Below are 23,524 nucleotides of genomic sequence, written 5' to 3' on the forward strand. Positions count from 1 at the left end.
TTGAGTTAAATACCTATATATTGATGCAAAATGGCGAAATCAACTGGATTTTTTGATAAGGATGTATTTGATGTTAACTGCGTACGTCAGCTGGCTTAGATGTTTGTAGAGTACCTAACAGTAGAGTGCGAAGGTGTGCAAATGAGTGAGATGCAGTGATTCCTCCCAACCTGTAGGTGTCAGGCAGTGTGCTAGCAGGAATATTTAGGCACCGACAATCATACCGATCATAGATATAAGCATAGCTAAATTTCTGTCACCTAAATAGCATGTTTAACACTTGAAAATTAATGGATGGATAGTATTCACCTTTGTGGTTCATTCTATTATTCAAGTGAAAACTGTACATTTGCATATTTAATACAGTAGTATTGTCTGTGATTGAAACACATTTAATATGGATACGGCATGTGGTCCATTTCAATTCATGCTTTAAATCCCCCTGAAAGTTAGTCTGCAGACAAAACTCAGATTGTCACTCTTTGACCATCTAGAAATCTAGGGTATCAGAATTTCATGATTGTACCTTGAATGTTCCATTCATCCATTTTCTAAGACCACTTATCCTGTTCAGGGTTGCAGGGGCCTAGAGCCTACAGGCACAAGGCAGGGAAGAACCCTGGATGGGGTGGAAAACCATCACTGGGCACATGCACACACCAGTCACTGACACATACACACACCTACAGGCAATGAGGTAACTCCAGAGGAAAACATACAAACTCCATACACATGGAACCCTGGTGGAGACTCGAACCCAGGTTCCAGAGGTGTGAGACAACACCACCACATCGCCATACCTTGAATGGTATATATATTCCATATATGCATTTATGGTTAGCTAGACATTCTAGAAAGGAAACAATAAACGGCACATTAAAAACTGACAGATCTCAGTGCAAGTAGAATAGTTTATTTGTTAATCGGTGTCTGGACCATTTACTAACATTATGCAGGGTATTTGTTAATGTAGGTTTCCACGTTACCTGTCAGTTCACGATTCGTCTGTTCCAAACAAATCTTTTCCCTCATGCCAACAGCATGGAAGGAAGTCACGGGACCACCCTACCAGCAGTTAGTAGGAGAGTGGAACTGTTTAAGTGCACAGATAGATTAAAATTATTACTTCCTGGCCCCTTATGTCTATACCGATGGTGAAATTTCCAGGGGAACGAATCTTTCATACTTAAAAACACTTTTTTTTTTTTTTTTTTGCTTTTTTTTTTTAAATACAGTGCTGTATTTAGCTTAGCGTCTCATTTTATTTGAGGCTGGTGCTGTAACGTGCCCCATCTTAGACTACCACCTGCTGGTGAATCTACGAACTACACATTACAACATCTTCCGTCTAGAGTAAAAGGTAGAAACGAGGCTGAAAGGGAAAAAAAATGTCAGAAGTCTTATCTTTATCGTGGATCGATCTTGTGAAGTAGAAAAGAAGGCAAAGTACTTAAGCAGTGAATTTTAAAGTAAAAATGAGAAGCGCTGTAACAGATCTGTACGGAGGGCTGGCTGTGTGGTTATGCTTCTACACGTGATTCTGCTCCTATGAAAGTCGTTCTGAGATATGTCCAATAAAACTGACAAAATACATGATGATCTTTACAAGACACTTAAAAAAAACTGACTGTACAATATAAAAGGCAAATAAAAGTCCAAGCAGGAGCTCAGAGGAAGCCTTAGCTGAAAGCGGGGAGGGGGGCAGCTACTTGGTGCGGGGTAGGAAGCGCATGCTGAGGCTGTCGTCGTGCTCCTCCTCCACGGGCTGCTGGGAGATGTTGTTGGTCTGCCGGATGCTGCTGAGCGTGCAGCCTGTACGCGGACACACCGTGTAGCGCGCCAGCAGCGTGGCCAGGATGGCCTTCATCATCACCATGGCGATGTGCTTCCCCACACAGGAGCGCGGCCCAGAGCCGAAGGGTTGGAAGAAGCGCTTGGGCACCTGGGGATGACGAGGGTGGAACGTTTAGGACCAGGTGTGGCGGCGGGGCATTGAGGTAAAGACGGAGCAGCAGGCAGGTAATTCATAGCAACTGGGGTTCCATTCGCCCCTCTGCCGTATTTGTGTGGAGTCCTCCAACCCAAAGGCACGCAGTCACGCTATCTGGCATCTCTAAAATACCCATAGAAAGTTAGGTTTCCACAGCACATGCAGACTGAGTTTACCCCTGCCCTGTGCTGCCTGGGATAGGCTCCAGACCAGCCCCCCTCCCGGGACCCTAACCAAGCGGTTGGAAGATGAACAAATGGAATAATGATGGGAACACTTTAAAAACCTCGTTCCAAAGTCTAACGATGATACCGCTTTACAGTCGAGCGGCAATAACATTTTATAATGTTTTCTGAATTTCTGCAGCAATCCCGTGGGGCCCACTTACAGTTTTCTCAAAGTTTTCCAAGCTGAATTCATTTGGTTTGGGGAAGAATTCCGTCTTGTGCATGCGACCGACGTTGAGAATGACGTTGGTTCCCTTGGCCACCTTGTAGCCCTCGATGACGTCGTCTGTCAGAGCCCTGCGCATCGTGAAGTCCACGACGGGATGGAAGCGCAGCGATTCGTTGATACAGCTCTCGAGCACCGTCAGGCTTTGCAGGTCCGCATTCTCCAAGGCCTTTCCTCCTGTCGATTAACAACGAGAGGGGTCACACTCGACACACCAAGGAGCTGCACTGTCTCTAGGTGGATTTTCCGTTTTGGCTCAGGGGAACTTGACTCATGAGGTGAGGTTACCCAGTTCAGGTCAGTCAGTCGGAAACCTGTGTTATGGTACCTTAACCAAACAGATGCCGCAAAGTAACCAATGACAAATGGATGGAACTAGTTAAAAACTCGGCAATGTTCCCGCCCACCACGAGTGCCGAAGCCCAGTTTCTCCCAAACCATCCGCCAGCATATCTGACCGCGTCACGTAAACATCGATGGCACTCTGACAGGCGTGTGGAATGGAAACTCTTACCCACGACTTTATCTACCTCCTCCAGCACCTTCTGCTCCTCAACAGGGTTCTGCTTCAGCAGCATCAACATGAAGAACAAGCTGATCGATAAGGTGTCGGGGGCTGCGATGACCATCTCCAGGACACACTGTCTGACGTCGTCCGCCGACAGCTCGCCGTGACCCTGCGGCGGAAGCACGGCACATCAGACCGAGTCGCAGCGCGCGACGGACACCCAAGCGAGGGGACGCCGACTGACCTGCGCAAATATCAAGTCGGCCGCGAAATCCAGTCCGTCCAGTTTCTCTGCCCGGAGGAGAGCAGTCCGCTTCTTCTCAACGAGGATTTCCATGGCATCCTGGAGCTCCTGTCTGCAATTAAAAGAAAAAGCAAAATTCAGTCACATAAGATGAAATTCATTGGAACCAGACACTGTCGTCATCCCACGCCGGAGTGTTTTTGGGAGAGTCTCGCACCACTAATTTAAACGGGAATCACACCACTCGCCGAAATGAAAAATTAGCACATTGGGAAACTTACGCGGAGTCTTTATATTTTTTATAGATCCACTCAAACTTGAAGAAAACGGCAGGCTTAATCAGCACAGTCTGCCAGGTGTCAAAGTATTTCTGAATCTTCAACAGGAGCTCCTTTCCTGAGAGCAAAAGAAGCACAAGGCAGAAGTTTCTGGTTGGATCCGGCATAGATGTGAGCGACGTCTGCAGGCTGAGCGGCACCGCCAACTTTGGTCAGCCGTGAGACTGCACACGCATTTACGTGTGCGTAACGGTTCTATTACCTTGTAAATAGTAGGGTTTGCAAACTACCCCAGTGCTTTTGATGTAGCCAACTTTTAGTTTTATGATGGAATAATATACGTTTACTGGAATACTTCTTGCATGAACGCGAGAGTCAGAAAGCGTAAGTGTCACGCCAGAACAAGGGTGTAATTTTTGTAATTTAGGGGGAGACATTATTATCCGTGAGGAGCTCGTATTAGCCGGTTTTGATAATTTATGCCCATGGCCAAATGCACGAGAGCTGGCAACCCTTCAGTCAGTACAATACGGTAATGATTACACTGGTAATGGGGTTCAGAAAATGTGGATTATTACCTCAGTTTGTCCCTGGGTCAGCCCTTCAGTAGATATGAATAACTAGGAATCGCATAGCAACAATATTTCTTAAATCCTAATGTACAAATGTGTGGGTTGTTTACACAAAGCCGCAGTAGTTAAATGTAGAACTTTATAGATGAGGACAAGCGACTGACATGTACCGCTGAAGCATAATGCATTCATGTCAGAAAATTACTTTAATCGGAGTTCTGTCAATTGTTTTTTTTACAGTTTCATCCTATGGGACCACGCCTGATTATATACCGCATAATCGACGGGTGGATATCAGTTTGCTCACCGTCGAGCGGAACCCTCAAGAAGAGGTTGTTGGAGACGTCCACAACGATGCAGCGCAGCAGGTGGAGGGTGTCCACGTGACCCTGCGCGTCGGTGAAATCCCGCAGCTGGTCCAGGTGCCTATTTGTAGACGCGACACAGATGTCCGCGGTTTGCTGCAGTCCGGGACCTGTCAAAGCTGTCACACGGAGTGCGCTCTTAACAGCGGCTACCGAAGAACGGAGGTGAATTAACTTGAACGTGTAAAAGGGACGTTATAGTTCTCTTCATCCTCGTCCCCTAGTGACTTTGTGACACTACTTTTTTTTCAGGGAAAAGTACCTTTGGCAAAGTACGCACGACATGTTTTCCAGTGAGTGACGTTGCAGTTAAAGATGATGCCTCTTTCGTACATGCCAATACACTGCAGGCCTTGTTTACTGGCGAACCTGGAGGTGTACTGGGCGCTCCTCAAAACCTGATACACAGCCGAGGACCTGCGCAAAGAAAGGCGCACCTGCATTAACCTCACCCGTCAAATCTATTCGAAATATATCTGCCGCAACTCGACATAGCATATCGGTTTCACTCGGAATTAAACACAAGACAAATCTGACTCCAGTTACTGAGCATTTAGTCGATCGTTCCATATTTGCTTGTTGATAATTCTTCGCATTTGTATGAAACTGCAATATTTAATTGCACGAGATGCAGGCGGAAAAAAATGTATCTGTACTCGCCTGCTTATAATAAGCGTCTCTTCGCCGTTTATCCAGACCCTAACGATATCTCCATACTTTTCGTTGTAGTAGTTGCAAGCGGTCCCTATTCCCGTCCAGATGAACCTGCAGTAGGTAAGAAGGGGGCCGATCCCCATGCAGAAGGAAGGACCTAAGGAGACGCCGGGACGAAATGCGGGTCAGTCTATAGTTACTGCATCATTTTTTAGGACCTACATTTAAACATTTATCCGATGAAGGTCATAACCTAAGTGACTGCATATCTCAGAATAGGATTTTGAGAATTGGAAGCGATTTGTAATAAAATATCTTCCCGTTTATGAAAGCATACAAAGAGGGATACACGTGTGTAAAGTGGTTTCAGCGGCTCTGCGTGACACAAAATAACCAAATGTTAGTACTGCGATAAAAAAAATTAAAACACAGATTAATGAGTGCGTGAAACTATCGCTCTTCTGTCGTCCAGCAATGAGCTCGAACGGCCGTGATTCGTATCACTCGCCTGGTACAGAGGATTTGTATGCACGAGTCCGAGCGGCGAGCAGCAGGCACAACAGGACCAGCAGCGTGGCGGTGGCTCCGGTCACGACCTCCGCAGTCGCGTGAGTAGAGTTGTGTGGAACTGGCACCAGAAACTCCATCGTCGCCTCTCTCAGGTGAATCTGATTCAAAGGTCCGACACGCGGTGAGGGCACATTCGCTACCATACCGACGGCTTATGTCGCGTCTTCCGATTTAGCCGTGTCACCTGTCCGGTTTGCTAGCATCGCAGTCTTATATCCGGCCAAGTTTGGTTAATAGACAGGTCAGGGTAATTCAAAAGTCAAAACAAAAAGCGAAGTTTTAAACAAACCCGAAGTAGCCTTGATTTATAAAGAACCTGCCAACAAACGCCGTCCTTGAAAATACTACAGTAAAATAAAGTTAGGACATATTGTGACACGTGTAACCAAAACACGCAAGCATTAAAGCTTTTCAGCTTGACCCCTGACTCGGCGCGTCTCCGTCTATCGAACTGCACTTTTAATTTATTCTTCAAAGAGTGTGAAATTCGATTTTCCATGCGTTTATCTTAGATACAACACGTGGGCCCTGTATTCGGTTATAAATATATACCACCGTACCACTTTCGGTTCAGACGTAGTCCTCCACATCTGGGACCTAGTGGGTTAGAAGCCCGAGTACGTTTAACGCCAGCCACGTCTATGTGCTCAGCTGTAACAATATACTACGGAAGGTTATAAAATTTACCCAGACCCCTGAAATTTACAGTATTTTGAAAATCACGTTGCAGAAATTAGACATATATTTTATGATCTCTGAAACATTGTTACAAAATGATTGTCAAGTTGTGGCGTGTCTCACGACATGGTGGATAATCAGCAGGAGGATGGATGTATGTATGTATGTATGTATGGAAGTTAAGTTTCTTACCCTGTAGTTGTCTGCCGTCAGTCAGAGCTGGGGGGGGGGGGGGGTACCTAGAACTAAAAAACAGATCTGCCTTCTGAATATTTAAGTCTTAGAGTCTTCGAAATGTGACATCAGGGCCCTTCCCCCTCGTGAACCGCCAATCTTCTAGCTCTGGATTACAAAAAGAAGACTGCGGTAAGCTGTTAATTTAGTGGTTGCTAGGAAACACCTACAGTTTAGGTTTCAAGTACCATCAAATGTCCTAAACTTTTTTTCATCGTGGCCTCCCCAGGCAAGGCAATGGGACAATAATGCAGGCTAACAAGCAAACACCCTCAGAATGAAGCGCTACACTGCCAGCAGACTTGTACCCAGCCAAGTGTTTGGGAGCGTAAAAGCAGTACTGTCTTTTTTTTTTTTTCGGGGGGGGGGGGCAGGGGTGTACCTCCCCATTATGTTTGCTGGCTGAACAGGGCTCTGTGAGGCGTACAATACGCCTGGGTCAGTCTGACCCAAGTAATCATGAATGGCGTCTTTTTAAGAATAGAGAAGCAGACCATACCGCCACGCAGCAGCTGCGGCCAACCGCATAGGATGCATAAAAGCGTCGTGTTGGACGTACCCCTTTGCTGACCTACCCCTCTATCTGCTGGGGGAGCGAGGGGGTGTGTAAATCACATTCAAACTCGTGGAAGAATCGCACAGACACAGCGCCCCCTATTTGCAAAGTCGGCAAAGATCCAGTCCATCAGTGAGAGACCCAGCAGGGGGAGGCCTCTCTGGATAACGGCTCACCCCGAAGCACACCGGCCGGGTGGTAATAGGGCTGCCACAGTGACGACACTCTAGATTTTATAACGATGATCAAAAGAGGGAGAAGGAGAAAAGTGTCTCGGTCAAGGTCGGAGCATCAATCCCCCGTCATCGGGACAAAGGAGACCCAGCTGACGGAAGGACACAAATGTCATTAACTTAAATATATAAATGAATGTTTTATAGTCTCGGTACTCTGTAATCGCCTCGGTCGCATTTTTCGCTCGGTCTCGACCGCGCGGTTACGAGTTTGTCTTATATTAAGCGTTCCTTTCAAAAATAGAGGAAACGAGGAACGTTAAAGAGAGACGTCAAGTTTAACGTTCGGGGTTAGTTTTCAAATGTTCTGGCTCGCTTTCAGTCCCCCGGCAAGAAACGGTCGTCGAGCGAACATGAGTGGAATTCATTGAGAAACGTCATTCTGAATGATCCTTTAACAAAAAGCACATTTTAAAGCGGCGCTGTGAAATCCGCGCTGGCATGAGTCGCCTGCCGGACAGCACGTGCTCTGTATTCCCCCGTACGTCTCGCCACATTAACGTAGCCGTCGTACTGTAACATTATTCTTGTCGGTTTCACGTATTAAAACGGTCTGCCACAGAAGTCTTTTGTGTGACCATAAGACCTTTGTTTTATCTCATCAGAGTAAAAGGACTTGCAAATTCACTGGACGCCCACACGCCCGGGGAAGGAATCCAGAGGGCTCAAGCGGGCATCAGACCGTGACCCCGACGACGTCGTGTCACGGAGGAGCAGTAAGACTCGCACCCATCACGGGCCTCGAGTGCTCTATCCACTCAAGTGGACGGACACAGCGGTCACGTGCAACAAACGCACCTCTTTCGGGTGGTCGGGCCAACCGTATCGATAAGGACACACTTGAGTGTCCATAGCAGTAGTAGCCTGCCGTTCAACGGACACCTGTGGCAAGTAACGAGCCACATGAGGGTAACAGATGCTCAAAAGAAAAACACTAAGCCGCTATATAAAGCAATCCACGCTAAGCCGTGCTATACAGAGCATCATTTGCGTCACGCTTGATTTTTAAACGCTATAGATGCAGAGTTGCCGTAGTCACGCGCCGTACCGCAGTCGGCATGACGGAGACGACCTAACCGACGTTGGGTGATTTGCAAACGAACGGCTTGCGTTCGTTTTAGTCTTTATTGTTTTTACTATGTGAAATGTTTCACTTAATTAAATGTGACGCGTGTCGAGAGTCACTCTTTTGTGCCAGCTAATCTGAATCTTCCTGCCATTACGTGAAGACGATACAGGAAGCGTAAAGGGACGAAGAACCCACGTGCTTTGGATATAACTGCGCTCCGTTCACTGCAGGCGCAGCCATCTCTAGTGTCGCCGAACGATTCCGCGCCTTTCTGTCTTTCATTTAGTGTTTCTTTACTTCCGTCAGGCTGGAACATTAGTTGCGTAACAGTAACTGTACATAAACAGATGGAGCGGCACACAATGATCCAATTCACACGGCTTTGTAGGCACGACGCAAAGAAGGCGATGAATTGAAGATTTGTTTTGTTCTGGGACTTTTTTTTGATCCCAAACATTCCGTAATGGAACCGGAACGGGCCTCCCATGTCGTCCCTATGCTCGTGAAGACCCTTTAATCTGAAAATCACAAAACTCGGTGCCAGGGATAGGCATTGTACGCCGTCACGTACGGAACAGCTGCTGTCGCCGTACCCGTTTAGTTTTTCAAGTCGTCGATTCGACTCGCATCCGTATCATCATTCTGGTACCGGGTACTCGGATCTCTTCCTAAATTGTATGACCCTCTCTGGTGTCTGGGCTCCCCCTTTGGGGGTCTAGTTAGGGTCAGGGCTTCCTCTGCCGGCCCCTGGAGGACAGGCTCAACCTTTTGATCCGGTTAGGGTTTCCTCTGCTCCCCCCCGGAGGACGGGTTCCTCCTTTGAGTCTGGTTAGGGTTAGGACTTCCTCTGCCGCCCCCTGGTGGACGGGCTCCCCCTTTGGGGGTCTGATTAGGGTTTGGGCTTCCTCTGCTGCCCCCCGGAGGATGGACTTCCCCTTTGGGTCTGGTTCCTCCCAAGGGTTTTTGCTTCTAGGGAGTTTTTCTTTGCCGCTGTACCCTCTGGCTTGCTCTCCTGGGGGCTTTGGGCGGGGATGCCGTAAAGCACTTTGAGACGATGTAATGTGCAAACAGACCGTATAAATAAATCTATTTTATCTATAATAATTATATCTAACTCAATTTTAAATTGAACTTTCAAATTATGACTGAGTTTAGCGTTTGTGCAAATGATGCTTCCCTTCTTCTCACCCTATACCTGTCTCTCTCTGAGGATCAGGCATTACTCTGCTGCCACGTGAGCAGTGAACCATCTCTAAGCACTGTAGCCCCCCCTGCCGCACCTGCGAACGGCTCCTCCTTGGATCCCCGCTCAGTAACTTTTTTTTTTTTTTTTTTTGCTTTAACCCGCACTTTTTTTTTTTCGAGACTGCTGGATTATGCCCCCCCCCCCCCCCCCCCCCCCAAAAAAAACCAGCCACTGGACTCTGATAAAGATAAGGGTGAGTCTGTGTGTTCTTTCAGTTTGGTTCCTTTTGTCACACGTCATAGACAATACAAGGAGTGAACTTGGACTAAACTCATGTTTTGTTTTTTTTTCTTGGAATATACCAAAACATTGACAAATGGGGGTATCACCGCGATTGCCCTTTTACAACTGAGTTTAATGTGACAGACGGAGTCAAATCGACTTTGTTCATTAAGGTCGGTGTTTACCGGCAGTAGTCGGCAGTGTGGTCGCCAACGTGAGTAAATGGTGCGAGCAGAGCACTCTTTCAGGCACTCGGCGCATCTGGCGGCCCGGGCCCACGCTGCCTGAGCGTGTGCGCACGGAGGCGCTTTGCTGCCGTTTCATCACTCTCAGGATTCATTTCCTCTTAATTCTCTCTGTGTTTACACCGGACAAGCAGATATGGTAGCACTCCCTCACCCTCGCTTTACTAGATACATCATCAGACCCAGGTTACCATAGAATTCTACACTTTATTCACCATTTATAAGGGACGTTTAATGTTAAGAAGTCCCTTATGCAGAATGTTCAATCTGGTCTATTTAATCTATAGATATAATGAATTTGCCCGTTTCATACTTTTGTCTGTTCCAGGCATGTTGCCAGACATGAAGCTGTACTGGGGCACAGGCTCCCCCCCACCCCACCATCACCGATAAGATTCTTGAAAGCTTAGTGTGAGATTTTACCGGGACTGTCCCCCACTCGTGCATGAATTACTAAGGCGCATCATAGGCGTCATTCTTTGACATACAGCGTCGGACATTTGCACAGTATGCGTTAATGCATGCAGCCATCCCTCGTTAAAAGAAAATGCAGACGTTCGCCGATTCCTCAATGCTGATGACCTACATCCTCGGGGCAGGTCACCCACAAGGGTCTCGCGCTAAGCGTTAATTCGAGCGGAGCTGTGTCAAAATGATTAGGGAGATTGGCGCAGATATAAAACGGTCTATTTCGTCTGACCTTTGTTGTTGGAGAGGAACGGTCGCGTTTGGGGATGTGCACGTACAAACTACTAAAACGAAGCAGAATTATGCCTCGCCATTAATACGCTCACCTTTCTTTAGACGTCAATGGCTTGTTGTCACGAATTACAAATCTGTTAAAACTATACCTTACGTCTGCAGTAATATTACAGGAATTCTATAGGGGTAAATATTATTTGGGGAGAAAACAGTAACGCTGACACGTTTTCTATGCACACATACTAGGTGGGGAAAAGACGAGGGAGTTTGATTGTTATGATTATGCTTACTATACTTTATTTAACCACATTATGATTAAAGTCCATTTCAAGAGTCTGTGATACAAAAATGAATACGCGCGAAAATCCCGAAGCGAAAAATGACCATTATCAGATTATACAGTTTTTTTCCTGATTCAAAACACTCTTTCATCGTGAAGCCATGATGTGAAATTAAACAAATCGCATAAAATTCGTGTGCCCGATTGTGTTTCACGGGCAACTAGATTAAATGAAGCCGAACGGTTTGTTCCTAACATGTACAATTCCACAAGCCGGCGTTTGAATTAGAAAAGATTTGAATAAAGTACGCGAAAGCTTTATCACCGGATACGAGTGCACTGTATTTTAAATATCCTATTTGTGGATCCTTCGGGATTTAAAGCCGCGAAGAGCATACTCTGTTATTACGGTAACCTTAAAAAGGCCCGATGTCAAATCATTAAACGGTCATTTTTAAATACCACAAGCAAAACCATTGTTCTGGAAGTAATTACGAATCTCGCCCCAAGACCCTGTCCTATTATATGAATGTGCATTATGCAAAAACAGCCCACATGCCAGTCTGGAGAATGGGTACCGGGGCATATAAATCAGACGACAGCGAGCCTGAAAGCGCTTTTCCATCCGATTAGAAAAACTATATAACCGCAAAATAAGCTTCGATCTATCTTTTAAATGGATGTCTATCTTTTCTATGTTTAAAGTAGATTTTTCGGGGTAATATAAGCGCGTATTTTTATTATAATATATATATCACAAGTTTTATTATAATTCTTTTTGCTTAGGTGAGCGAACGATAAAATGCCGCCGGGCAGTAAAGATGAGAAACGTCATAGTGGTCTGTCATGGAAGTTACGAGCGCTGCTGCTCGCCATGTGCGTCCCGATAGCGGTTCACACCGCTGGGCTGCTTTTCGTGCTCCACCGGATCACGCGGCTCTCCGGCGAGGTCTCCCGGCTGGACGCGCGGATGCAGGAGCTCTTGGAGAGGGCGGCGGTGGAGTTTCGCACGGAGGTGACCCGCCAGCGCGGCGGCCAGCGGGCAGAGCGACATCAGTACTCCCGTGACAAACGGAGCCACGAGCGGCACATTTCGAGCGGTCTTGACAGTACGGAGAATCGGGACATGATGATGATGATGACTTACTCCATGGTTCCGGTAAATTCACGCGAGCGCCGTTTTATAAGTACTACCTCTTTGCTGGTATTTTGAAACGAGTACCTCATCAGAATGTTTATTTTTTTATTAATTTTTTTTTTTTTTTGGGGGGGGTTAAAACTTTCGAAGTGTTGTGCAGTCATATGCCGGATATATATAAAATCCTTTTAAGGTGTACTATGTTTGTCTGACATCAAAGAGATCGCAGGCCAACAGTGTTATAAAATTGTGACATTAACACATAACAACATCGCACCCCGCAGTTTTGGTTAAACAAGATAAGAGGTGGTCTTATAAATCGTATGTCCACGCCTGAACCCAGAGGTCATGGGTGCGGCAGTGAAGCTGATCAGGTCTGCCGCACGGGGAGCCGATCTCGTAACCCCTCGCTGCCCTTTTTCTAGGTCAAAGTGCTGGTGGATCTCTGTAACGGCACACACGGAATCTGTCTGACAGGTACAGCGTCCGTTTCCTTTCTCGTTTAGCCTCATCGAGGGGGCGCGAATAACGTACACCATTACTAAATGTATTAATTAACCAGGAACTAAACGATCCCACATTAATCAACCACATTAATCTGATTCATCATTATTGAATCAGAATGGCTCATGTATTTCCCGTGGTTAGTATATTTGTTTATGATTTGTATCCAAGCGGCGACCGAGTCGCCAAGTCACACGAGTGAAGCATTACCTCATCTCAATAATCACTCGTGATTGTCGTTAATATATTTGACTTTAAAAAAAGGAAGGTGGAGGGTGAACGCGGAGGCCTTCACAGATACAAAGTCCTCTTCTGACATCATCCTCCTCTGTTTCAGGCCCCCCTGGATCGATGGGTAAGCGACACGTTTGGGAAAGAGAACCTAGCAAACAGAGAGAGCGTCGGGCGAGAGGCCGGGGCCCTCTTTGGGTGTGGGGGCGCGTGTTTGTTTTTCACCCCCAAAGCATGTGCCATAGCCGTGACGGATGGTGTGTTCGTGTGGACCGCAGGACCACGTGGAGCCGACGGGTCGCCCGGACGCGTGGGGCTGCCGGGTCCGAAAGGGGAACCTGGAGCCGAGGGCAGACGTGGGCGGAGAGGTGGGTCACGGAGCAGCGTCTGGCTTTACGGGCCCGTTCATCCACTAGCCGCTTCAGTTAATGCCACTATCCAGATAAGGCGGCTATTCGGAGCACGGCAGCGATAACCGCTGCGCATAATCCCCGAGCTGGGACCGTATGACGCACAGCCAGGCGGAATGACTGAGTTCTTAGTATGCAGAGTGCCGGTGGTGAAATATGAAGGGGGCGGGGTGCCAAACATTATAATTCTCAACAACCCATAACGCAAGCGTCGATCTGTAACATTCCATACCCCACACATCAATAGGTAATGACCCACGACTCGCGCATTAATCCGCCCCCGGGCGCAATTTCTCCCAACCGGCCTCTTTTCCGGCCACCCCCCTCACCGAGCCTAGCGATGACAAAGACGTCGGACGACGATGCCGAGCCAGGTCTCTGCCCACCGGGTATCACGACTTTGGGAAATGTGAAATATCGTCAGACCGAACCGCGTTGTCTACAGAGGTTATTTAGGTGGCGCAGCAGGATGAGCGCCCCGTGTTTATCACGAATACTCTGAAAAGATGAAACAAACTGTGCAGGGTGTGACTAGTTGCCATTATTGCTCAGATGGCTCCAGCGAAGTCAGGCTGCGCTCTCTGCCTCGTGACTCGCAGAGCTCACGAGAAGGTGGCGAGCTGTGGCGTTCCCAGGCCCTTCTGCCCCTAGCCCCATGTCACGTCTACATTCTGGCAGACGTCGGCCCGCGGGAGTACCGCTCACGAGCGCACGAGTGGACATTCTTCTGCGGATGACCTCGGCGCCCGACGGCCCACACGCATTCTCGAGGAGGTCGGCGCGTTCGATTCATTAGCAAGAGAACGGGACCTCTGACGGCGCAGTACGCCGTCAAAGAAAGCACTTTGACAAAATGGAGCCCTACCTCTGTCGCGTAACTGTCGAACAGTCATGTCTCTCCCTGCCGTTTTCTAAATCTGGGGCACCTACGGTAACGGAAGCGAGATGAAATCGGCGGACCCATTTAGGATTTCGGGTATCGGAATGTCAAATGCACAAGGTCCCACGCACAGATCTGTCGAAGGGTGCTTTCTTTCTTCCTCAGGGCCCATGGGTGTGAAGGGAGACCCGGGAGAAAAGGGAGACTCGGGCGATCACGGGCCTCCAGGAGCGAAGGGAGAGATGTCAAACGACATCGTCGTAGAAGGTCAGGTGAAAAAGAGCACGCGGTGTGAAATCATCTGCCGCGAGATCCACTGACCTGCGCTGTCCCCCCTAAAGGCCCACCGGGTCCGGTCGGTCCACCCGGAGCTCCCGGTCCTGCCGGTCCCCCGGGACCTCCCGGCCCACCCCGAATCCGGAGCGGCGGGCGCAAGTCGCAACAGGGTAAGGAGCTCCGATGAGCACGAGAGTAAAACTAAAATACAGGTTCCCTGCCGGTTGCTAGCCAAAGGGAATAACCCCCCTCCTTCTGGGGGTGTGCCTAAATTCTCGTCTAAAACCGTCCATTTATTCACTTGCAGGGTGTTAGCATGAGATGGCGCTTTCTTTACAAAAACACATTTTAGTTGCGGTCACAAGTTTACATACACAAGTACAACAGGTATCAACCAGAATATTTTGGTAGCCATTGGCAAGCCTCTGGCATAATTCTGGCTGAATATCTGACCACTCTTCTTTGCAGAATTTCTAGTTCATTTAAACTAGTTGGGTTCCTGGCACGGACCTGGCTTTTCAGCATAACCCAGAACTGTTTTGAAGCTTGGCATCCTGATGAGGAGTGACAATTTACATAAAAACATAAGAAATTCACAAACGAGAGGAGGCCATTCGGCCCATGGAGCCCGTTTGAGGAGAACTTAACTAATAGCTCAGCAACTATCCATCCGTCCATCCATCCAATTTCCAAACCGCTTATCCTACTGGGTCGCGGGGGGTCCGGAGCCTATCCCGGAAGCAATGGGCACGAGGCAGGGAACAACCCTGGATAGGGGGCCAGCCCATCGCAGGGCACACTCACACACCACACACTCACCACACACTCACACACATGCATACCTACGGGCAATTTAGCAACTCCAATTAGCCTCAGCATGTTTTTGGACTGCGGGGGGAAACCGGAGTACCCGGAGGAAACCCCACGACGACATGGGGAGAACATGCAAACTCCACACACATGTGACCCAGGCGGAGACTCGAACCCGGGTCCCAAAGGTATGAGGCAACAGTGTTAACCACTGCACCACCATGCCGCCCCCACTCAGCAACTAATAGCTGACTAATTTGTTGTTTTAATATTCATTTATTGTATTGTATTATTCCTGTAATATAATATGATTTTTTTTTTCAGTTGCTAAGACAGAGTAGAATCTACGGTACTATCTCTTCACATACATGATTCCATCCTTGGCATTGCTCTGGAGAAATTTGTTGGCATACAGCATTCGTTGTTTGATCTTGTGGCAATTAACATAATTTTTATGTGGTTTTTACAATATATTTTAGAAAGGGTCTTGATAGTAATTTAGCAAAATTACATATTTCAGTCTTGACGGTTTTATTAGCAGTTTTAGGGTCACTACGTAGGCACGTGCAAAATGGCCTCTGAAAATGTAATGTTGTGAGTGAGATAGGAATCCATGATTTTTGAAGCATTTAGTTATCGATTGCATTTTGTATGAAAGCAAAGCAAAATGCTTAACGGGTCAGCCCACATAAAGTAATGTTGTGGTGACTATGAAGAGTTTTGAGAAAGCAACTTGAGTATTGCAGGATGTCTTAGCAATTGGAAAAAACCTGTAAAATTCACACTGCCTTTCCAAACTGATTAGTGTGAGGAGCAGTGACAGACAGTCCAGACTGATAGGCCAATGACAGTGTGCAAAGGTGTGGTGACTCCAGAGTCACTTCAAAGTTGTAACACTTTAGTAATCAAACCTCATACAATTCTTTGAATGTCTCATTCACCTTTGTGTAGCCAGCGCCTATGTCTATAAGCTTCAGAGCTCAAAAGTCTTGGCTAGAAATATTTATAATGTGATTTTTTTACAATCTGTCAGCACCACTGAAAATAGGTTTTTGAAAAGCGTTTGTTTAAAGTAGATTTTAACAAAAAAGTATAGTAATCGCATTCAAAATGATGTCAGATTATCGGTGCTGAGTTTGTGCTGGATAAAAGCATTCGAAGCACTTTGGGATAAATGTTGTTTAGATAAATATAATATTTTACAGTTTTTCTGAATTGCTGAAATATTAAAGATAATTTTGGGAACAAAACTGCATGCAAAAAACACACACATTTCTAAATGTGTGAAGAAGCCAAAGAGTGACTAGAACATAGAATATGTGCCATAGGTGAATAGGAGCTGAATCTCAACGTCAAGGTACAGATGGGTCACGCGGAGGATTCTTTCTTTCTTTGGCAGTCGCACGACATTTTACTGTGATATGCCTCTCATTTGTTTATTTTTTTGGCTTTGTTCTTTACAGTAACTTTTCTGGAGTACTGAATACGGCAAAAGTTACATATTAGTCATCAGTCATAACCGTACAGCATACAAATATTTTTGGTAGACGACCATACTTTTTTATTATAGTCTTACAGTTTTTAATTTACATGCCAACAACTATTTTGACTGGCGGTGTTTTCATTTTTTGTGAGTCTAGCTCGAATTGTAGGGTTTGTGCTTAGTGGTTTGATTAAAGGAGAGGAGATTTTAGGAAATGTGTTTTAGCAATTTAGAAAAACGTCAAGGCATGTCAGACTACTTTGAAAGTGGGTGAGAGGCTTCAGTACCATCAGCAAAACGGCACGATACTGCTGCCACCCTGCTTGACCATCGGTTCAGTGTTCTTAGGTTAAGAAAACAACCTCACCTCGATCCCCTGCAAACAAGTCGTCGTGACTGCCCCCCCCCCCCCCACCCCGTGAATATGCAGCCATTGGCAGCCTTTCAGACCGTTAGCCAGACTGAACACTCTAAGGAACGTGTCTGTTTTATTCAAGCCCAGTATAGAACCATATGTTTTTTTTATGTTTCATTTTCCACTCTGTCTACCTTTATTCTCCACAATCAACCTTATTACTTTGTCTAAGCCTGTAATTAGTCTGCCGGTCACATCTTGGGTTACTCTCCTCTCCCGAAAAAACTCTATCGCTTGGACACGCTGCCGCTTTGTACCTGGCTTGGCCTCCTTGCACGTCTCATCATGTGCCAAACAAGGTCGATGGGCTTCAAATCTGTTCAGTTGTCATATATCAATCTTATTACTTTGTTTAGGTCTGTAATTATTATACTGCACACATCTTGGATCCACCTCATCTCCAAAAGGTGAAGTAAAATACAAAATCCTAATTTCATCAATAAACTGACTGAAAACACATTTTGCTAGTTTTAGGCTTCACGACAGAAACAATCTAAGTTTCACAGGCCATTTATTGCGGTGTAGTCAGTTTATTAATGAAATTGGAATTTTGTCTAAATATAAGAAAATTATACTTGCTTAGATTTTCATTTTCAGTAGCGAAGTTAAGATACCTGAAATCAGGTAAGTCACTTGAGCTTTCATAATCACCGCTCTCCCTGGTGGATGGATAAATCATCGCAAGTAGTTTACACACAGAGAGGCAAGGGGTGGATCACGCCGGCCCCCTTGTTCATTACATCGTCGTGGGAGATCTCTTTATAGTCAAGAGGCCAGCCAAGGACCGGCCAAGGCCCCATCATGCAAACGTGGGAAAATTCAAGTGGCTACATCCGTAAATGAGGTTCTTTTTCCTTTGAGCTCTGCGACGTAGAACGGTGTCGAAAGGTGAACTGTGATGCTAACGTAACGATACCTTTGCTATGCGATCGAGAGCTCTTTGAGTGCGGGTGGGCTCCCCCCCCGCCGTTGTTTTAAGCCATCTAAAGTGACGATGATAGAGATGACGGCGACGTTCACTGCCTCAGGTCCGTCTCAGTCTGCCCCGAACGATGACACCCCCTCCGGAAAAGCGGCTCAAAGCGTCACAGAGGCGGCCTTTGGGAAAGCAGGTAAAATATCTGTCGTCTTAAGCGCGGTTTTGGTCACGGGCCGGCCTTCTTTCTGAAAGCCGTGTCTTTACCCGATAGAACGCATCATTAAATCCATAAGCAACCCCAGAGACGTCAGCAAGATGGCAAGCACCTTCGGGACGTGGATGCGGGACACGGCGCGGCGAGACGACGAGCGCATCTGGGTCGCGGAGCATTTCTCGGGTACGTGTGTACGGTCGTCGACGTCCTCTGTGTGAGACGTCCCTGAGCGGGGTCCCTGTTTGTTTCAGGTCGGACGGTGAAGCGGTACGAGAGCGTGGCGGCTCTCCGGAATGACACTGGCGACCCCGTAGACCTGAAGAAGTATTTCCAGGGCTGCGGCCACGTCTTGCACGACGGTTCTATCTACTACCACGTCGCCGGGACCTCCAAAATTGGCAAGTGAGTGCCGGCGCCTCGTGGTTCTGAAAATAAATCTCTGAACTGAATATCACGCATGTCATATATAACGTCCAACATATTTAGGGCTTATTTCTTCAATTTGTGTTTTTTAACAGGTTTCACGTCGGAAGCCAGACGTTACGCACCCTAACCGTAGAGAATGCCCTCTACCACAGCCTGACCTACCTCCTTTCCAACTCTAAGACGTACTTCAAGCTAGCGGCGGATGAGAACGGACTGTGGCTCATATTCGCTTCGAGCACCGACGAAAACATAGCGGTGGCCCGACTGGACGAGAAGAGCCTGTCCGTGGGCACGTCTGCGAACACGTCCTACCCCAGGGCCAAGGCCGGTAACGCTTTTGTAGCTCGCGGCGTGCTGTACGTCACGGATGCCGAGGACGCCGAGGTGGTCTTTGCCTTCGATCTGCTGAAAGGGAAGCCGGTGAACGTGAGCCTAGACTTTAGGTCGTCGAGCGGCGTCCTGGCTATGATGTCCTACAGTCCAAAGGATCGGCAGCTGTATGTGTGGGATGGCGGCTATGTGAGAGCGTACGACGTGCATTTTTTCTCGGACCAATGAAACCAGTTAGCGATGCATGATTTCCCCATAAAAGGCTGTATTATGAATGTTAGTCCGAAGTAGATAATGATCACGTCAATGATATTTTACTGTGTATATAGAAATGGTGGGGAGGGCAGGGCAGAGCGGCATGATTTTTCCCATGTAAAGCATTTGTGAGGCTGTGCCGCACGTTCAGTCCTTTGTACGTATTTAGAAGCACAGTGGTTAGACTGAACTGCTGTGAGTATGCCGACCAAAATGCAGTGATGTTTTTTTTTTTTTGTCTTTAGTGAAACTTATCAAGGTACAATTTCAGTGAGACGTATGGGAATGAAAGTAACGCGATCAGCGTAAAGGCAAGGCAGTCAATAATGTGAAATTGTCCACCGACTGAATCGTACAGCCTTTGTCGTCTAAATGAGGGAAATTGGGCCGAAGCGTCGCGCCACCAAAGGGAATTGTGGAGAAGTGTGATTTTACGTCTGTGAAAACGTGTCAGTTTAGCCATTCCAAAACCTCTCCCACAGGGAACCTTGTATTTGCAGCGACCCTCCGGGACCGCTAGCGTGCCACGTAACGGAAACCTCACGAAGTCATTTGATGAAATTTATTTATTATGTGAACGGTGACCCCGAGGAGCGATTTGGCAAGCGAAGCGGCGATGTAGCCGTCCGACGAGAAAGCAGTAGATGTGTATTTGCATATATTCCAATATAGAAATATAAACGTCTCGTCTGACACCCTAAGACTTTCACAGCTCATTGGGGAACATAGACGGTGTCTCCGTACCGCTATGCTAATCGCTTTAATCTTTATCGCAGACCGCTTAACGTAAACATCCATCGTCTTGGGACCAGTGCATGCCCATAGCTTTGGCTGGCTGCGCCCAAAATCAGTTTTTCTGCCGTTCTTCAGACACATTACATCCTAACGTGACGTAGTAATGCTCCTCGGGAGAACTGTAGCAGCGCGAGTTATCTTTTGGTTTTCTTACCCTTATCTCGTCTCTCATAAAAAGAAAGACCTTGGTAATCGTCGTGGAAAAAGATGAGGCCGTTGTTTTGTCGAGGAAATATTGTTTTGTATCATCACCACGATAAAAAGAAATCCTACGCTGAGGATCACAGGGGCTACGCTGCAGTATTTTTTGTGTGATGTTAGAGCAGTACCTAACATTGACAATGATCCATTTTCCAAACCGCTTGTCCCACCTGGGGGGCTGGAGCCTATCCTGGAAGCAACAACGGTAACCACACCCTTTTAAAAATATGGTGTTGTAAACCAACATACATATTTTGAACACATGTACATGACATGGAGAAAGGCATCAGGTTAACTGGCTAGTACACCTAGGTGAAGTTTTACAATGTGCTGCTGTAAATCCCCCAGGTTCCCACAGAGCTGGTCTCCCTGCCCCCTTTCCAGCTCCAACAGCCGTTGCTCTTTTGGGGAGGCTCTGGACAAGATTGTGGAGTGTGCAATCCAGCACAAATTCACAGCTGGCAGGTAATGGTCTCCTGGCAGAGTTTGCCAGCTCTGGCCTTTATGTGCATCAGATTGAAGCAGTGGGTAAGTATCAGGCAACATGAGATTGTGGTCATGAAATTCTTCTTCGCCACTGTTGCCTGGATTCAAACCTCCGACTCGCTGCTCTGCAAGACAAACACTTACCATGCTGAGCCACCAGCCATCCACTGACAATCCTACTCCAATACCAGCATATCTCCTACGAAACGATGCCCGAATTTAAAATACAAGACTGTCTCAGGCAGGGTTTGAACCACCAACCTTCAACTCACAGAAACACACACTTAGTTCACTGAGCCACTCACTATCCCCACTCAGTCAATATCTCAATCTAACCTGTGACTCTGTTGCAGAGACAGGCCAAAGCACATGCAGTCCACTCAGGTGTGCCAATTTCTCAACGCCATCCCCTCGCATGCTGCAGCTTCGTCTGGTCCACAAACACTCACTGTGCCAGTCTGTGGTTCAGCTTCTTAGTGCTTCCCCTTTCTGATAATACCACTTACTTACAGTCAACCATACGATATCTAGCAGACACCACACTTACATCCTTCATTTTATACACCTACCAATAACTCTGGACTTAAGCAAGGGCTGTGTGCCCATACCACTTAATACTTCACCTGTCCATACGCTGTACATGCAAAACTAACTAAATATTTATGGTAAAAAATATCTAGTGAGATAATTGTAATTTCAAGCCATGCGGAATAAAGACAAGTACACATTGCTTTTTACAAAGGCCTTTGGTCACTGCAGGTCCGCTCCTCGGGGTGGGGACAATCCGCTTTCCTCAGTGCTCCAGCTGAGTGAGGTAATACTCGAAACAATTCTGCCCTTCCACATACCTGTGCGACACTGACAGCACAAGAACAAAGGACAGAAACAGTCTGAACTGGGTACACATTGCTTTTTACAAAAGGTCTTTGGTCACCAAAGGGGCACGTTATTTGTACAGGCCTCCCTTACATCTTCCTGCTGGGTCATTGCAGTAGGTGGCGATCCATCCTGCCAGGGAGGTGGGGACCAGAGTTCTAGTCGAGTGAGATTGCACTTGAAACGATTCTGCTCTTCCACTCTGCATATCTGTGCGACACTGACAGGACAGAAACAGGCTCAACTGAGAAAACACACTCCAAGTGGCTGTGGCAGCCTTCCTCATTTCGACCAATTACTGGCGAGAAAGCAGGCACACCCATCACATTAAAATGTCAATTTCACATTTTTGCTGCCAAATGACCCCTGTGGGTGACTACACCTGTAATTTAACTTATGTTAAAAGTCAATTTGCACGTTCAGCACCCCTTGGCAGTTTTCAAAAATGTACATTTCTTGTTCCTTATACTGCATACGTGCATAGTAATACAAATAACAGCCTGGTTACTATATGTCACTGAATTCAAATTTAGCCAAAGCACTCCTGTTACATCATATGTGATATTATTTTTACGTAGCCATAAGCCCTAATAAAACTAATACTAACAGTAGTGATGTAATAATATTTATGCAGCCCTAATGACTGCTCCCCTGCACAAATAACTTTTATAAACACTGCCCTAGGCGCCTGTGTCACCGGTAGAGTTGACCAGCCCTTACTATAACTGCTCTGCACCCTGCTCTGGGTTGTGGCCAGGGGACTAGCGTGCACCAACCACACCATTAATCAAACACGACAGGAATACTCTCATACATACAAGGAATAAACCACTAGAAGCAATTTTGTGTGACGACACTTTCCCAATGTGTGATATATGGATACTCTTCATCTTTGCTTATTTCAATCTATTTCATTTAGCTGTATATAGACACTCCTCTACTTACACACTTGCAGACAGACAGAGAGGAACGCAAGTCCTAATTCTGCCTAGTATGGCTTCTGGCCAGCATCCTACTTCTTTCTACCTGCGTACACCCTTAAAATAAAACATTTCAAGTTACAGACAGCTGTTCGCGAGTAGAGGAGTGGTTTCCTCTGGGATTTATAAAGTTTTCTGACTCTGATTCTAAATGAGGGAAAGCGCTCGCTCCTGCTGTCTAGCTTGCGCCTGACCAATCACGACACACCCTCTACACCGGTGTCTCAAGCTCGACGGGGATGATAATTCCCCCGGCCTGTAGCAGCAGGTGCCCCGGGCTACTTCTTCTGGGTGGTATCTGCTGTTGTGACTGCATGCGGGGAGCAGGAGCGTAACGCTGGCGCTTACGTAACACGCTATCGCCAAAGTTTAGGCTACCATTCCGTGATCCCAGCTCTGCGGGAAACCAGCTCTTTCAGGGCCAGAATCTTTTCCCTTAGTTTCCTATAACTTTCTGTGGCCGACAGCTAAAACTCTTATTCGTTTGTTTAGATGATACCTGTACGAGGCTGGCATGTGCTACACAAAAACAGACCATACTCAAAGACTGTCGGCGGCGATGGTTAAACGATACGATACGGCCATTTATACAGGAAAAATGCAGTGACCTCACTTAAGCGTATCGCGAGATGTAAACTGTGACGCGATCCTAAACCCTAAGCCTCAAGACAGCACCGATGCTGATCCTAACCCTGATGGCAACCCGAACTCTAAAACTAACCGTAACTTCAGGCCTCTGACACCGATCCTAATAATCTCAACAGTGATCTTACAGCAATACTGACTCGTCGCTAAG

At 46.9% G+C, this 23,524-nt stretch overlaps 2 protein-coding genes and 1 long non-coding RNA gene across 4 annotated transcripts; 2 read left to right on the forward strand and 1 right to left on the reverse strand.

Annotated features, from left to right (window-relative positions):
- Nucleotides 1-897: 897 nt before the first annotated feature.
- Nucleotides 898-6,199, reverse strand: LOC125706593 (aromatase-like). The gene is made up of 9 exons (XM_048973337.1): nucleotides 5,573-6,199; nucleotides 5,071-5,221; nucleotides 4,673-4,827; nucleotides 4,353-4,529; nucleotides 3,477-3,591; nucleotides 3,196-3,307; nucleotides 2,958-3,120; nucleotides 2,379-2,620; nucleotides 898-1,942 (listed from the first exon to the last, which is right to left on the reverse strand). The coding sequence occupies exons 1-9, from the start codon at nucleotides 5,775-5,777 to the stop codon at nucleotides 1,706-1,708; spliced, it is 1,557 nt and encodes a 518-aa protein (XP_048829294.1). The 5' UTR covers nucleotides 5,778-6,199; the 3' UTR covers nucleotides 898-1,705.
- LOC125706594 (uncharacterized) lies at nucleotides 4,367-9,452 on the forward strand. 2 transcript variants are annotated; one of them, XR_007382023.1, is made up of 4 exons: nucleotides 4,367-4,467; nucleotides 5,140-5,248; nucleotides 5,537-5,672; nucleotides 7,941-9,452. It is a non-coding gene; the product is annotated as an uncharacterized LOC125706594 (long non-coding RNA). The 2 variants fall into 2 exon arrangements; XR_007382022.1 differs by lacking the exon at nucleotides 4,367-4,467 and adding an exon at nucleotides 4,655-4,703.
- An 868-nt stretch (nucleotides 9,453-10,320) lies between these two features.
- On the forward strand, nucleotides 10,321-20,474 carry LOC125706736 (gliomedin-like). The gene is made up of 10 exons (XM_048973552.1): nucleotides 10,321-12,258; nucleotides 12,663-12,714; nucleotides 13,079-13,096; nucleotides 13,251-13,340; nucleotides 14,428-14,529; nucleotides 14,604-14,708; nucleotides 18,275-18,358; nucleotides 18,437-18,562; nucleotides 18,631-18,781; nucleotides 18,898-20,474. The coding sequence occupies exons 1-10, from the start codon at nucleotides 11,902-11,904 to the stop codon at nucleotides 19,361-19,363; spliced, it is 1,551 nt and encodes a 516-aa protein (XP_048829509.1). The 5' UTR covers nucleotides 10,321-11,901; the 3' UTR covers nucleotides 19,364-20,474.
- Nucleotides 20,475-23,524: the final 3,050 nt, after the last annotated feature.

Source organism: Brienomyrus brachyistius, chromosome 13 (assembly GCF_023856365.1).
Source record: "Brienomyrus brachyistius isolate T26 chromosome 13, BBRACH_0.4, whole genome shotgun sequence".
In the NCBI taxonomy this organism is placed as follows: Eukaryota; Metazoa; Chordata; class Actinopteri; order Osteoglossiformes; family Mormyridae; genus Brienomyrus; species Brienomyrus brachyistius.

Coding starts and splice junctions, on each gene's coding strand:
- LOC125706593 (XM_048973337.1), bottom strand. CDS start 5,777: ATGGTAGCGAATGTGCCCTCACCGCGTGTCGGACCTTTGAATCAGATT. Junction 4,828..5,070: donor GAGACGCTTATTATAAGCAG/GCGAGTACAGAT, acceptor TTCTTTGCGCAG/GTCCTCGGCTGTGTATCAGG. Junction 3,121..3,195: donor CCGACTTGATATTTGCGCAG/GTCAGTCGGCGT, acceptor CTTCCGCCGCAG/GGTCACGGCGAGCTGTCGGC.
- LOC125706736 (XM_048973552.1), top strand. CDS start 11,902: ATGCCGCCGGGCAGTAAAGATGAGAAACGTCATAGTGGTCTGTCATGG. Junction 13,341..14,427: donor GGGCAGACGTGGGCGGAGAG/GTGGGTCACGGA, acceptor TTTCTTCCTCAG/GGCCCATGGGTGTGAAGGGA. Junction 18,563..18,630: donor GGTCGCGGAGCATTTCTCGG/GTACGTGTGTAC, acceptor TGTTTGTTTCAG/GTCGGACGGTGAAGCGGTAC.